The sequence below is a fragment of the Leptodactylus fuscus genome, chromosome 2, assembly GCF_031893055.1.
Source record: "Leptodactylus fuscus isolate aLepFus1 chromosome 2, aLepFus1.hap2, whole genome shotgun sequence".
In the NCBI taxonomy this organism is placed as follows: Eukaryota; Metazoa; Chordata; class Amphibia; order Anura; family Leptodactylidae; genus Leptodactylus; species Leptodactylus fuscus.
The window spans coordinates 200,410,453-200,425,222 of record NC_134266.1 but is presented as its reverse complement, the minus strand read 5'-3'; the positions used below and the strand labels follow the sequence as shown (position 1 = coordinate 200,425,222).

The 14,770-nt window shown below is 38.9% G+C and overlaps 1 protein-coding gene across 2 annotated transcripts in view; it reads left to right on the top strand.

Moving 5' to 3' along the window:
• Positions 1–14,770, top strand: part of PIBF1 (progesterone immunomodulatory binding factor 1) — a 115,269-nt gene that overhangs the window by 76,434 nt on the left and 24,065 nt on the right. Inside the window, exons 12-13 of one of the 2 annotated variants that reach the window (XM_075265420.1) lie at positions 454–584; positions 4,428–4,471. In XM_075265420.1, the coding sequence (XP_075121521.1) occupies positions 454–584; positions 4,428–4,440 (144 nt within the window). In that variant the 3' untranslated portion in view covers positions 4,441–4,471. Of the gene's footprint in view, positions 1–453; positions 585–4,427; positions 4,472–14,770 lie in introns of those variants that run through there. The other variant, XM_075265419.1, reaches the window with a different exon arrangement.

Here is a 14,770-nt window from a genome sequence, read left to right as displayed (position 1 = left end):
ACCCATATGAAACATATGGCCCCTGTAGGTTATCCATGAATTATTTCTTGTTCTCCAAGTGGGAGGTCGCCTTTTATTTTCTCATCGTAATCTTTTATTTTCTTTGAGAATATAAAAGCTTCTCATCCACGTGAATAACAATAGATAATTCACGTATAACCTACCGGGCCATATCTTTTTGAACAGATTTAAAAATAATAATAAAAATAAGAATTCTTGGGCTCAGCGGCAGCCAAATGATTGATGATCGCATGAAATAATTTAGCATTTTGGTACTTGATGACAAGTTCTCTTTAAAATAGGAATAGTAGTAATATAAGCTGTGAGTTGTGGTGTGTCTGATATCATTGGGAGTATAGAAAGATGGAAGATTTACCAACATTGGTCTGTCTAAACTAACAAAGCTTCATGAATACATAATTTATCCTTTTTCTGTTTAAACACATTTTCTAGTTGGATAGAACAAACTCCCTTTTAAGTCAAGTTCACCAGCCATACCAATACCTCATTGAATCTGTGCGTCAAAGAGACACTCAAATAGACGTTCTTAAGGACCAGATTTCAAAGCTTGAAAAAGATGTCAGGTAAGCAGGTTTATATCATTAATGTTTGCTATTACATTGTTTAAAGTATAAGTAACTTTTTATTTTTTTGTTGTGTTTGGTGAACATTTTTGTAGTATAGGTTATTAACCTATCTAACTTCCTTTTAATAGAAAACAGGCTGTAACATTCCCACTAGTAATGATGTAACTAAGCATTGCCAGGCAGAGTCTGTTCCATGCACCTTTACTCGGTGCAGTATGTAGAGCTGTAGCATATTTGCCAAAGTACGCATGGTCAAGTAAAATGGCTGTGTGTCTGGTTTTATACAAACTAGAAAAATGGTTCTCCGTTTTCACAGGCTGCCAAAATTGTACTAAAAATACAGTTGGGAAAGTGATTTTTATATGGAGCATAAAATGCTAAATATGAAGTTCAAATTCCCGGCTTTTATTTGTAATCCGCTCCTCACACAACCGTCTCCGAGATTTCTCCTGTGCATCCCCCATACTCTGGAACTCCTTACCACGACACATAAGACTGACCCCCACAATCACAGGCTTCAAGAAGGCCCCGAAGACTCACCTATTCAGGAAGGCCTACAACCTCCAATAACACCATCACCGCACCACCATCTGAACAGTCTCCCCATCTCCTTCTGTCTCTACCCCCTTCCCTCATAGATTGTAAGCCCTCGCGGGCAGGGCCCTCTACCCCACTGTGCCAGTCGGTCACTGTTAGTATTACATCTACCGGTATATTCTGTGTACTGTATGTAAACCCCCAAATGTAAAGCACCATGGAATTAATGGTGCTATATAAATAAACAATAATAATAATATCTTCATAATGGCAAGGCAATACAATGGTGTACAGATTTTACCTGGTAACAGCTCAGTTAGAGGGTTGCTAGGGAGAATTTTATAGGCTACTAGCTGGTACCCGCGACTTCGTCTGCGGTGATTGTAGAAGTGGGTATATACAGGCGTGGGTAAGGTTTTCGTACTGTGTATAAGGTATGGGATATGAAATGTAACTTTGTATCTTGTTTTTGCTGTAATTCAGAGAATACGTGAGACTTTTGTGTTGAAGTTAATTTGTATTTGAGCTGCTATACGGTGTTGTGAGAAACGTTACATAGTGACTTTGGCACAGAAGTATTTGAAGTTAACCCTTTCCTGTCGATGGCATTCTTTGATTTTGTTTTTTTCATTTTTGACTCCCCTCCTTCTAAACCCCATAACTTTTTTATTTCTCCGCTCCCAGAGTCATATGAGGTCTTAATTTTTCTTGGGACAAATTTTTCTTCATGATGCCGCCATTATTTATTCTATATAATGTACTGGGAAGCAGGGAAAAAATTCTGAATGGGGTGGATTTGACAAAAAAATGCATTTCTGCGACTTTCTTAGGGGCTTTGGTTTTACGGCGTTCTCTGTGCAACCAAAATGACCTGTCCCCTGTATTCTGTGTTTCGGTACGATGCTGGGGATACCAAATTTATATGGTTTTATTTACATTTTGACCCCTTAAAAAAATCCAAAACTGTGTTAAAACATTTTTTTTTTTGAAAAGTCGTTATATTCTGACAGCCGTAACTTTTTTATACGTCCGTGTACGGGGATGTTTAGAGCGTTTTTTTTTTTGCGGGGTCAGGTGTACTTTTTAGTTCTACCATTTTCGGGAAATGTTATTGCTTTGATCACTTTTTATTCAAATTTTTATCAGAATCAAAAGAGTGAAAAAACGGCGGTTTGGCACTTTTGAGCATTTTTCCCGCTACGGCGTTTACCGAACAGGAAAAATATTTGTATAGCTTTGTAGAGTGGGCGATTTCGGACGCAGGGATACCTAACATGTATGTGTTTCACAGTTTTTAACTACTTTTATATGTGTTCTAGGGAAAGGGGGGTGATTTGAATTTTTAATCCTTTTTATTTGTTTTTATATTTTTTTTGACTTTTTTTAAAACTTTTTTTATTTGCATTTATTAGACTTCCTAGAGGTATTGACATGGGTGGGCGGTGTCGCGGATTGTCAGAGCGGTGGGGGTCGGCAAACATGGCTGCTCCTGAGCGTTAAAGAGAGCCTCCTGGAGTATCGTTAAGGGGAGGGGCAAAGTGGTAAAGTATATGTATATGAGATTGTGTGGGGTTAGGGGCGAGGCTGCAGAGGGCAATATGAATTTTGTGGCTTGCTATGGTCCAAAGTGTGTGAGATTGCAGAGATGGTGGTGTGAGTGGTTTTGTGGGGGTCCTGGCACAAACGTATATGCGCTGTTGTGACGAAAAGTAGCCTATTGCGCAATTTAGTGTAGTGACTATGTTTGTGGAAAATTTCAGCCAAATCGGTCGAGCGGGTTTTGCGTGATTGAGGAACAAACATCCAAACACACAAACCCACAAACATCCAAACTCGCAAACTTTCACATTTATAATATTAATAGGATTTTCTATTAAAAGGATGTAAGATAGGCTATGTATATTACAAAAATGTTCACAATACAGGCTCTATTCTGACTACTGATGTACTCGGATGAGTGCTGGCCATGATCTGTGAAAAAAAGAGCATGTGCTCCTTTTTGACAGATTGGATGCACAGCTCCATTTTCACTGACCCAACTATCCATTTGAAAGTCAATATGTCCGGATAAAAAAAAAAAAAAAAAAAAAAGCTACTTGACTGCGAGAAAACACAGCCAAGGATCGAGTAAAGGCATAAAGTCACTCAGAATAAAAGTAATATCTTATATGAACTCAGTCAATGTATTCTTGGGGTTTTACCCTATTCCACTGTATAGGGAGAATGCTGTCAATCAGTGACTGGTGGGTGGATAGAGCTGGCAGCACATACATGCTAAGGACTCCCAAGTACACATAGTCATAGAATGCTGCAAGTAATTGCATGCAAGTTTTAAGGGATCCTATCTTTTAAACACAATTTATTCTCCCTAACATGTCGGAATAGCCTTAGGAAAGGCTATTCGTCTCCTACCTTTCCTTGTCTTCTGCACACCGCCGTTCGCCTGCAATCCTGTTTTTTCTCGGTATGTAAATGAGCTCTCTTGCAGCACTGGGGGCGGGCCCCAGCGCTCAAACAGCACTGGGATAGTCCCCAATGCTGTCAGAGAACTCTCCAGCGCCGCCTCCATCTTCTTCTGCAACGTGGTCTTCACTGCGTCTTCTTCCGGTTGTGTCTTCTAACTTCTAGGCCTAGGGCAAATCCAACTGTGCATGCTCGCTGGCCATTTTTCTTATGGCCGTGGGCATGCGCAGTCAGCTTTGCCCGAGGCCTAGAAGTTAGAAGATACCACCGGAAGAAGACGCGGTGAAGACCTCGTTGCAGAAGAAGATGGAAGCGGCGCTGGAGAGTTTTCTGGCAGCATTGGGGACACCCCCAGTGCTGCGAGAGAGCTCATTTACATACTGAGAAAAACCGGGATTGCAAGCAAACAGCTGCACAGAGAAGACAAGGAAAGGTAGGAGACGAATAGCCTTTCTTAAGTCTATTTCGACATGTTAGGGACAAAAAAAATGTGTTTAAAAGATAGGATCCCTTTAACCATAATATAGCATGTTTTCACATATGTAACACATAGCTAAAGTCGGCAGGTCTGTCACTATTGGATTCTGTCCTCCAAGAGGACTGGTTAGAACAATTGCACTCTAGGTAAATTGTATACCTAATGAGGGTGGAGTATGACACAATGATTTGAAGTCTCTCTTCAGTGTTCTCTGACTACTTGCACTATTCACTGCCCCTTCAGGTTTGTAGTAGGTATAAAATAGCGTATATGCTCTGCCTGGATTTTCCTTTGCACATAATAGCTTACCCATGTCCAGTCGTGCTGTTATAGACTTAAGGAAAGTTCTGTTTTCCATCCAGAGTGCCTGAATAAATGACTACCAGTAGAGACCTGCAACCTGGACTATCTTTCATCCAAGTCTATCTTTTTGTATACGGAGATACACAAATATATGGTAAAATTGTCTTAGTAAAACATTGTAAGCCTCACATTTATGATAGAGATTATTCTTAACAACAAACATTGAAATGTTGGCGCATTTCCCAGAAACATAATACTGCCAAGAAATACCTACATATTCTAATACTAAATCGAGACAGTAAAAGATATCTAGAAAAAATCTGGAAGGTATCTGTGTTTTCTTAGTCTGTATTGAACTGCATACATATAAAATGTTACTCTTAAGCAATGTACACTGTTTAAGTACATATCTAAGGCTGGGTTAACATCACATTTGTGATGTTTTAGTTATATAGGCTGGGACGGTTCTTGTTGTAGATGTCAACGGGCCATAGAGTATGATTTAGCATAAAGCTAAAAGAGTGGAGTCTCGTCTGCCAAGTTCATTTATGGATGAATAGCTTTACCCCATATTTCTTGTATGGGCTCTTTGTATATTTATACAGGTTTATCATGTCTCCCCTTAAACACCTGTTCTCCAGACTAAACAAATGTAACTCCTTTAACCTGTTCTCATATCTGAGGCCTTCCATGCCCTTATGAACTCTGTGGCACTCCGTTGTACCCTTTCCAATATTTTTCTATGAACTGGTGTCCAGAACTGAACTGCATATTCCAGGTGAGGCCACACGAATGCTTTGTAAAATGGTAATATTACATCCCTGTCCTGTGAGTCCATACCCCTTTTAATACATGACAATATCCTACGGGCCTTCAGAACAGCTGTAAAGGGAATCTGTCATTGGAAAAAGTGCTTTTGAGTACACCCAGGTCCTTCTCTACCAGTGACTTTCCCAGCGGTGTATCCACGTCTGTTTGTAAGCTATGCACAAACATTTTATTTTTCCATTCACAGAGCTGTATGAGAACATTATATTTGCAAGACAAATTGTACGTCATGTGCAATCCATTTAGTCTTCTGTGCAGTATACTGGGAAGCAGAAAAAAAAATTACAATGGGGTGGAATTTGAGAAAAACTGCTTTATTTTTTTACAGCATTCACTGTGCAGCCACAATGCCATGTCACCTGTATACAATGGGTTGGTATGATTCTGGGGACACCATATTTTATATAGTTTTATTCATGTTTTTAACCCCTTAAAAAAATCTAAACTTTGCAAAAACATTTTTTAGAGTTGCCATATTCTGACACCCATATTTCTTTATAGCTTCTCGTTATATATTTTAGCCAAATTGTTAGATCTCTCTTTGAAAGTGTCCTGTGGCAACCAAGTTGGTGATTAATAGAACTTTAAGTGCACTTGTCACTTTTTTGACAATAAGTGACAATGTTTTGGTGGGGAAGGGGGGATTGGATTTAAATTTTTGTTCTAAGTATCTTTATAAAATAAAAATCAAAAAATATCTGTAGAAAGCTGTATATGATCAACAGGAGGCCGACACTGTGTCTCCAGGCCAATCATCTGTATAGAGCCGCTTCCGGTGCCTGTACAGTACACAATATGGGGCCAGAAGTGTCCAATGTCCAGTGCCGAGCACCTTCACTGCAGCTCAGCTCCCTTTGAAGTCAGCGAAGGTGTCCAGCCGCTATACAGCAGCTCTGTACAGAAGATTGTTCTGGGGCCCATGTGTCAGGCCTCTATGGATGGACCATAAAAAAAAATAAACCCAAACAACCCAACAACAGCTGAATTCTGAGACTAATTTCTGGCACAAAGTAGACTTTGACTTAGACTAATAGTTTCATTTTAATATGGTGCATTTGAAAACAGTCTAGTATAAATTAAGAAGGGGTTCACACCTGCGCTTGTCATCCAGTTTGTGCAATCCCGATGGTTTCCGTCTTCTGCCCTGCGAAGATGAGGCAGGTCTGACTTTGTGTCCAGCTAAAAAAACAACTGTTTCAACGCGGACAGGCAGAAAACACACATGGGTGGTCACCTTTGTAAACCCGTTTTAGTGAATGGGTTTGAAAACCAACCACGGGGTTTCCGTCTCCTGTCCAGTTTCGTGGGGCAGAAGAAGGAAACCGGCTGGATTGCACAAACAGGACGACGAGTAGAAGTGTGAAACCCCCCCCCCCCCCCCCCCCCCTTACACACTTCTCTCCATAACTCACAATGCTGATTTTTACGTTTAGATTTTCTTGGTAAAAGAAAATATATAGAAAATTACTTCCAATATAGTTTTCAACTATTCTAACTGATTTGAGAATATTTTCCAGTCTATTGCTAGAGCAGCGAGCCTTGGCCAATAACAGGCCCAGATTGCACCATTCAATTTTTTTCTCTCCAAATAAACTTGTATTTGTCTGTAGCATGTCTGCACTTTGAAATCTTAGGAGGCATATTTGTAGTTGGACTGGACGTTTAATCCTGCAGAATATGTTAACATACATTTACTCTAACAATCCTGTGTACAGTGTGATAAATTGATTATTCATTGCTGTGTAGACAATCTCTCCACAGGATCTGTTCTGTGAAAAGAAAGGAAAATATTTATCACCTTCCTTGCGGGACACTTTGTGCAGACATGATTTATTTACTGTATATATGCCTAGTTACAGATAACTTGTGATGGACGTGCTATTTTCTTTCAAAATATTTTTTTATTCTGATTTTTATTCTGGAGGTATGAGAAGCACAATACTCCCCTTCAATAGAACACTTTTGTCAGTATGCTAAGGATTACAGTGACATGTTATCATAGCTCCAATAGAGAAACAATATAAATGGCATGCTTCCCTAACACGTACAGTTGTAAAGATAAAATGCTTGCACATAGTGCTGGCATAACAAATGACGGTACAACTATAGAAGTCTTGAGAAAACAGGGTTTCTTACCCTTATAAGCCCTGGCCTTTGTTTTTTCTGCAGGTTTTTTAATGTGACAATGAATAGTTGTGTGTACATATAGTTGCATTGTTGGGCGATACAATGAAGACGTTAGTCTTACCATTGACACAGTTTTAACGGATGTTTGCCTTGTTGTATTTTCACTGGGTCCACTAACTATAAAAGAGCTGCATTGTTATTTTCCTTTCAATGTAATGTGTTTTCACATTCTAATCTAATAAGAATCCTAACACCTATTCACATTTCCTTTTTGAGAAATGCAGTAGTGATTTTAAACACCTTAACACATACACTTCTAAAGGCATCTTGTTCTTAAAGTTTCCGTCTAGTCATTATATACAGAGGATGATTAAGTGTTTTTTTTATTTTTGGCAGATTTTGCTGCTTGGCTGCTTTTTAGCTCTGCTCCATTATGACAGAGCTGTGCACTGTGACTATGGTTTAGCTATAATACCTACAGGGAGTCTGAGACACGCCTCCTGTTTTGCCATTGGTTCTGGTTGCTTCTCTCTTCCTCCCACTGCAGCACTGCCTTTTTATATGGCCTGCTGTTGATAAGACAAGTCGCACATGCTCACCAGGAAAATGTAAGGCTCAGATGACTATAAAATATTGAATACTAAACCACACTTAAAAGGTAACTGCTGCACATATAATAAAGTAAATGAATCTCAGTAAAGGGTGAGTTTGTAGGGATCACATGATAGGGGATATCATGCTGTTCCGTGCGGATCCCCACCGATTACGAGCATGGGTTTCCCACACTGCTATTCTATTCATTCTCTATGATTCGAGCACTATGCTCTTCTGTCCCATAGACAGCGAATTTAGTGGTAATGTGCGTGCCCGGCCTGTCACTCCATTTAGACGGGGTAAGGAACCACCTTTTTGTGATTGGTGGGGGTCTAAGCAGTCAGAACCTCTTGATCCACATATTATCCCTTATTTTTAGTTGTGAATAGCTAGTACAGTTACTGTAATTGTACCCTTGGGCTGGAATAACAGACCATGTATATCTTAAAGGGGCTCTATCATGGGGAAAAGTCATTTTTAACTAATCACACCCTTGCATAGCCTTTAGAAATGCTATTTCACACCTACCTTTAGTATGTAAATTGCCTCAGTGGTTTTTGAATAAGTCCATTTTTATTCATATGCTAATTAGCTTTCAGCCAGCACAGGAAGTTCCCAGCAGCACTGCTCTCTGCTATTTTCTCCTATGTGTGTGTGCAAACAGGAAGCTGAGTCATCAGCAGCAGCAGCCTGTGCTGTACACACCCATAGGAAAGAATAGCAGAGGGTGCACGATGAGACTTCTGGGGTGCAGCAAGAGGCTAATTAGCAAATGGATAAAAATGGTCTCATTCAAAAACCACTGAGGTAATTTACATACAAAAGGCTTTCTAAAGGCTATGCAACTATGTGCTTAGCTAAAAATGACTTTTCCCAATGATAGAGCCCCTTTAAGTGTGTGTGAATGTATATATTGTGTATCTAATATATATGAATGCAACCCCAATCAAAACCAATCCTGAAACCCCTATTCATTTGGGCAAAGCTTCCCTTATGAAGTAGACTCTTACTATGAACAGGTATCCATAAGTCTCTATTCCCAGCTACAGAGTTGTCTGATATTTCTCACACTCCATTTCTATCATGACTGTAAGTGGAAAGTGCTCAAATTTGATAGTTTTTCATGTTCCCATTCATTCCAATGAAGTGTCTTTCAAGCTAGCGCAACTAAAATGTAATATTCTTAGGCTTTGTTCAGACTGTTGTATTGCAGATATATTATGCTGTCCATATTATGGCTGCAGATTCCATCCCAACTGTGAGGTGAATGATCTCAGTTTACAGCTCCCTATGATGCTGCTAGTTTGGATAACTAGGCCCTTGGTTGGTTGGATGCATTGTGCCCATCCGTATGCAGGCTTTAGGTTTACACATATGCATAAACAGCTATTGTTTATTAATACGTTTAGAAATAACATAGAAATATTGGATTGCCACAAAACTTGGCATGCAGTTATGTCTCAGGTAGATATGTAAATTATTACAGGGGTGGTCTGAATATTTTTGCTAGATGAAGGGGCAAAAGTGCTTCCCCCGCTGCCCTGTAAAAAGACTCTCAGAGACCTCTACTAAGCACTCGAAGATGGACATCGAGAGGGGCTTTAACTGAGAGAAGCTGCATGGTCATTTCCACAAGTTGCCTGCCATCTAGGCTGTTCTAACCTAGCTGGTAAGAAAGTGTTAGGAGCATTAGTCACATAAGGGCACACAAACATGGTAAGCAGGTTCTGGGCTGCTCAAACAACCACACTGACCACCAGTATATCCAGTATATAGGATTGTTTGATCCACTGACAAGCAGAAGCAGTTTCCACAGTTTCCTTATTCACAATCCAGATACAGGTAGCACCTACATTACATGATCCGGGTCTGCCTGGTCTTGTTCCTGGCACTTATCAAAAGGACAGCCACCTTTGTTTGCATTGTATTGCAAACTAGAAACTTGGACTTCTGCACACTGGAACCATAATGTCGTTGATGAAAAATCCAGATTCCATTTGGGATCTGATGATAATCTGGTTTAAGAATGGAAACCTTGTGGTGAGTGCTTCAATGCTGTATTTGCTGGTGTGGTGATCCGGGCAGCCACCACATATGACAGTCAGACACCTAATCAGGGACACTAACAGCTCAGAGATATGTGCAGGACATCTTGTGTTCACGTGTTCTCTCTCATGGCAGGGCTTCCATCTGGCATTTTTCAGCAGGATAATGCTCACCCATACACAGCAAGGGTTCACCAGGAATGTCTCCACCAGATAGCAACACTTCCTTGGCCTGCCCAGTTGCCAAATTTTTTCGCCAATTGAGAATTTATTGTATCAACTGGGACGTGATTTAACAGGCCCAGCTGCAACATCTATGTGCAAATGTGCCACAGTATTCCATACAGAACCTGTATGCCTCCATACACAGCTGTCTCTTATTTTGTATCTAGGCTAGAGGCGACCCAATAGAGTACTAATACCTTCTTTTAGTTGTACAGTTTTCCCCAGTAAGCGTGTCTTTTGGCTCTAATACTATAATCACTCACGTATATCACCATTATATTCATACGTGAAATTTTTATTCCAAAAACAACATTTTGATGCATTATTTTTTTGTCAATGAGTGTACTTAGCCTCAAGAAAGTAGAACAACTACCAATTCACTTTTTGGCTCATCATGAACTAAGCATTTTTTGTTCTTCCCACCTGAATTTGTTAATTCCTAACTTTTGACACAATAAATCAGTATGGTGCCTTCTGATGTGTCATAGAGCACAAAAGCCGTAAGCTTAACACGCTGTACCTGATCCCACGTGATTTTACTGGAGCTTTCAGGTTGCTTGTTTAGTGAATCATGCACAAGTACACTTAATAGGAGAAGACGGTTTCTGCTATTGTGAAAGTTTTGTATTCAAAGAAGTATAATTCATTGACTAATTGTCTACACATACAGGAAGGACCAGAAATGCGTCATGACTCGTCAGTTCTTCCATCTATTGAATATAGCATAAAACCATAAAGGTAAAGCGTTTCTACAAGTACAGGGCAAAGGGATGTAAGTTCCCATAGTGTGTAACATGCACATACAACAAAAGAGTGGTGACAAATGAAGTAAGCTATGCATTGCTATTCCTACGTCATCTAACTTCTCGATACAGTTTGAAGAACACCTGATCCCGCCCCATACACTCACATAAATCATTTAAAAATGTTCAGAATTTTATCAATTTTATTAAAAAAATTTTTACCTTTTCTTTATCTGATTCATTTTGTCAGGATGACATGGCAACAGGTGTAGGTGAAGGTTAGTTCCGATGTGTCATAATTGACTTATGTGTGTTTTTTTTACATTTTTTTGTGCACTTAAAAAGGTTTTTATTTTTCCATAAGACAACCTTAACCTAGATAGTATGCTAGGGCATCATAGAGAGGCGTCCCTTGCCGGAGGGTATCCAGAGTGGATAGCTGCTAAGGAAGAAAGTGTGACAGTCTTGGTCTACCCATAACCTAAATGGTCACCCAGTAATTTGAATGGGAACTCTATATGACAGAAAACCAGAGTGTATAGCCAGATCCAATTCAGGTTTCATGAGCCAGTTTCTTGGTGATCAGGTGGTTGTCTTTTTTTCTTTTTAAATGTAGATATATAGGGCTCATAATGTAAATTTTTTTCCTATCAGTATGTCTTTAGAATATGAGAGGAAATCCACACAAACATGGGGAGAACATACAAACTCCTTGCAGAAGTTGTCCTTGGCAGGATTTGAACCCAGGACTCCAGCGCAGAAAGGCTGCAGTGCTAACCACTGAGCCACCATGTTTCCCACCACAGGTCGTCTTCTTTAAAGGGAATGTGTGATCAGAAAATTACCTAATGTTTAAATCAACATTTTTTTGGTTAAAAATATTTTGATGGTTGTATTTTGTTTTTTATAATCCTGAAATTGTGCATTTTTCATCGTGTCCACCGTGCCTCATGATAGGTGGACATTTTCTATTCCGTAGAGATCACTTTTCAGTAGTCAACTCATTATCACAGCCTGGCTTAGGCTAGGTACACACTACGCAAAATCTCCTAAAATTCCTCTCCATATGTCGTCATGTGAACATTGAGTGGAATTTAATACTTTTTATATCCAGATTAACACAAGATCCACCATTTACAGTTGGTGATGGTCATGGCTCTTCCCTTCCCTTGCACAGGTAGACAATGCCCACAACACCCATCCGTAGAAGTCAATGAGATATCTACAGAATACTGTTTATCTATGTTTTAAGTAGTAAAATCTTTAGCTTAAAGATTTCTTTTTATATGCATATTTATGTAAAGATTGCTACAAAATCAAGTAGTCGCTCTTTACAGTTATGTATCATCTTTGATTTGGAAATAGCACAGACTGTAAACATATTGGGCAGGGTCAATTTTCCCTTTTGTTACATGACCTTGGAAGTAATTACCTGTTACATGCATAATATCCAAGATTGCTTAAGGTGTTGTTGCTTTATAAGTTAATGATAATTATAGTTTTTTAATACACTTCGAAGAACCAGTTACATAAGTTCCTCTCCACGTTTGTGGTTGCACATGGATAAAGAACAACATGCTGTGCCATATCAAAGGACTCTACCACTAGTCTTACCTACAGTTAGATATACAGACTTTACAGTAACTAAAACAAGCTGTAGCTGTGAGATGGCATGTAGTGAAATTTTCAGTTGTGTAAATAAGAGAACAATTTTAAGCATAATCTTGAGTACTCTGCAGTTAGACTTTAATCCCTGAAAGCATACCTCTGATTATAAAACCACTTTTCATAAATTAATAGTACAGGTGAATAAAAACTACTGTGCTATATATTTTATTAAAGAAATAGGTTTCCTTCTCCACTTATTAGGCTGATGTTCTCTTTTCACTCAAAATATTAATCTGAATCTGTTCTCTGTACTTGCCTTATACACAGAAGTCTACGGAGAGGGAGGAGGAGCTTGCTGCCATTTAGTTAATTGATTTATAGCCTCATTATGTGCAGTGGCAGTCTTATTTTTGAACATATAGCAATGTCAAAAGTGTGCTTTTACTCACAGTGTAGCAGCAGAATTTGTGTGTCTTTTCCTGCAGCGTCCTCTGCCCCTTACCTTCTCCATAGACTTCTGTGTAATAAGTAACTCAGCATGGTACCTTGATAAGAAAACCTATTTTTTTTTTAATAATCTATATTACAAAGTTTCATATATTCATCTGCGCTATTCATTTATGTTGTTTTGGAGGAAGTCCCCGCCACACGTGACTGCTGAGGCAGATTTAAAAAAAACAAAAAACAAACAATTATCCTGGGCAACCCATTTAATGTGTTAGCATAAACCTATATGCTAATATATTATATTCTCTATCATTATGACACAGACTATTGATAAAACAACAGTTAGTGTGCTGTAATAGTAGGTTTAGCGAAGCAACAGCCTCGAGGACAGTTCTAGGTCCCTAGGGCTGGCTACATAATGGTGTCACCAGAAAATGCAGTGACGATTGAAGGGGGGACCCTTCTTTGATCTTGCTATGGTCATGTAGAGGGTTAAAGGGCCAAGATCAGAGGTTATTCTGGTCATTAGACAGCCATTCTAGAAGAGCACAGGACATCCATGAAGGATTTATTCTAGTGTGTCATTACAATATGCCAGTATAGAATAAGGCACCTTGAATTGAATATATCAGAAAAATAGAATAAGGCGGCTAATTGACTATATCAGAAATATATTTTATCTGGTGTAAAATCTGTATTTCTTGTTTTTTGGGTTTCATGATTGCTCTACGTCAGGGCGTTTCCTTTGTCTGAGCCAAATAAGATTGCAGCTTTCTTATAGGGATTACAGAAGCACAGCTCACGCCAACTAAGAAATGTAACCAAGTTCATAGTTTAGTCATACTCGAAGCCTTTGTTTAAAATGTTCATGAACAAAGACGTAGCAGGTTTATTTAACATTTCCATTATATAGAGAAAGTGCTGACAACGAGTATGATGGCATCATAACTGCCTACAACCCTGACAGCACTGAGATGTTACTAGACTGTCTGTCAAACAACTTCACAAATGTAATAGATTTCTCAAATAAAGACGTTTCATTACAATTTTGGAAAATAAGAGACCATGGAAGAAATCAATCACATGGTGCATTTAGGGGTGGGTCAAAATAAAGAGAGTCATGCACTAGATACATTGAACACATATCCCTATCCTTCCTCACGGTCGATGTATGTATCTACCAATACTTTGTGCTAAAAGTGATGGACAAGTTTATAATTGGCTAATATCCCCCCTTCCATTTTCTTGCAAAACATATCTAAAACCCATAATTATTAATTTGATACATTTTTGCAACTTGTGACAAAAATAAATCTCTAATTAAATTTTTTTTTTTTGTAGATTGTGAGCCCCACATAGAGCTCACAATGTACATTTTTTCCCTATCAGTATGTCTTTTTGGGATATGGGATGGAAATCCATGCAAACACGGGGAGAACATACAGTCCTATGAAAAAGTTTGGGCACCCCTATTAATCTTAATCATTTTTAGTTCTAAATATTTTGGTATTTGCAACAGCCATTTCAGTTTGATATATCTAATAACTGATGGACACAGTAATATTTCAGGATTGAAATGAGATTTATTGTACGAACAGAAAATGCGCAATATGCATTAAACCAAAATTTGACCGGTGCAAAAGTATGGGCACCTCAACAGAAAAGTGACATTAATATTTAGTACATCCTCCTTTTGCAAAGATAACAGCCTCTAGTCGCTTCCTGTAGCTTTTAATCAGTTCCTGGATCCTGGATAAAGGTATTTTGGACAAACAATTCAAGTTC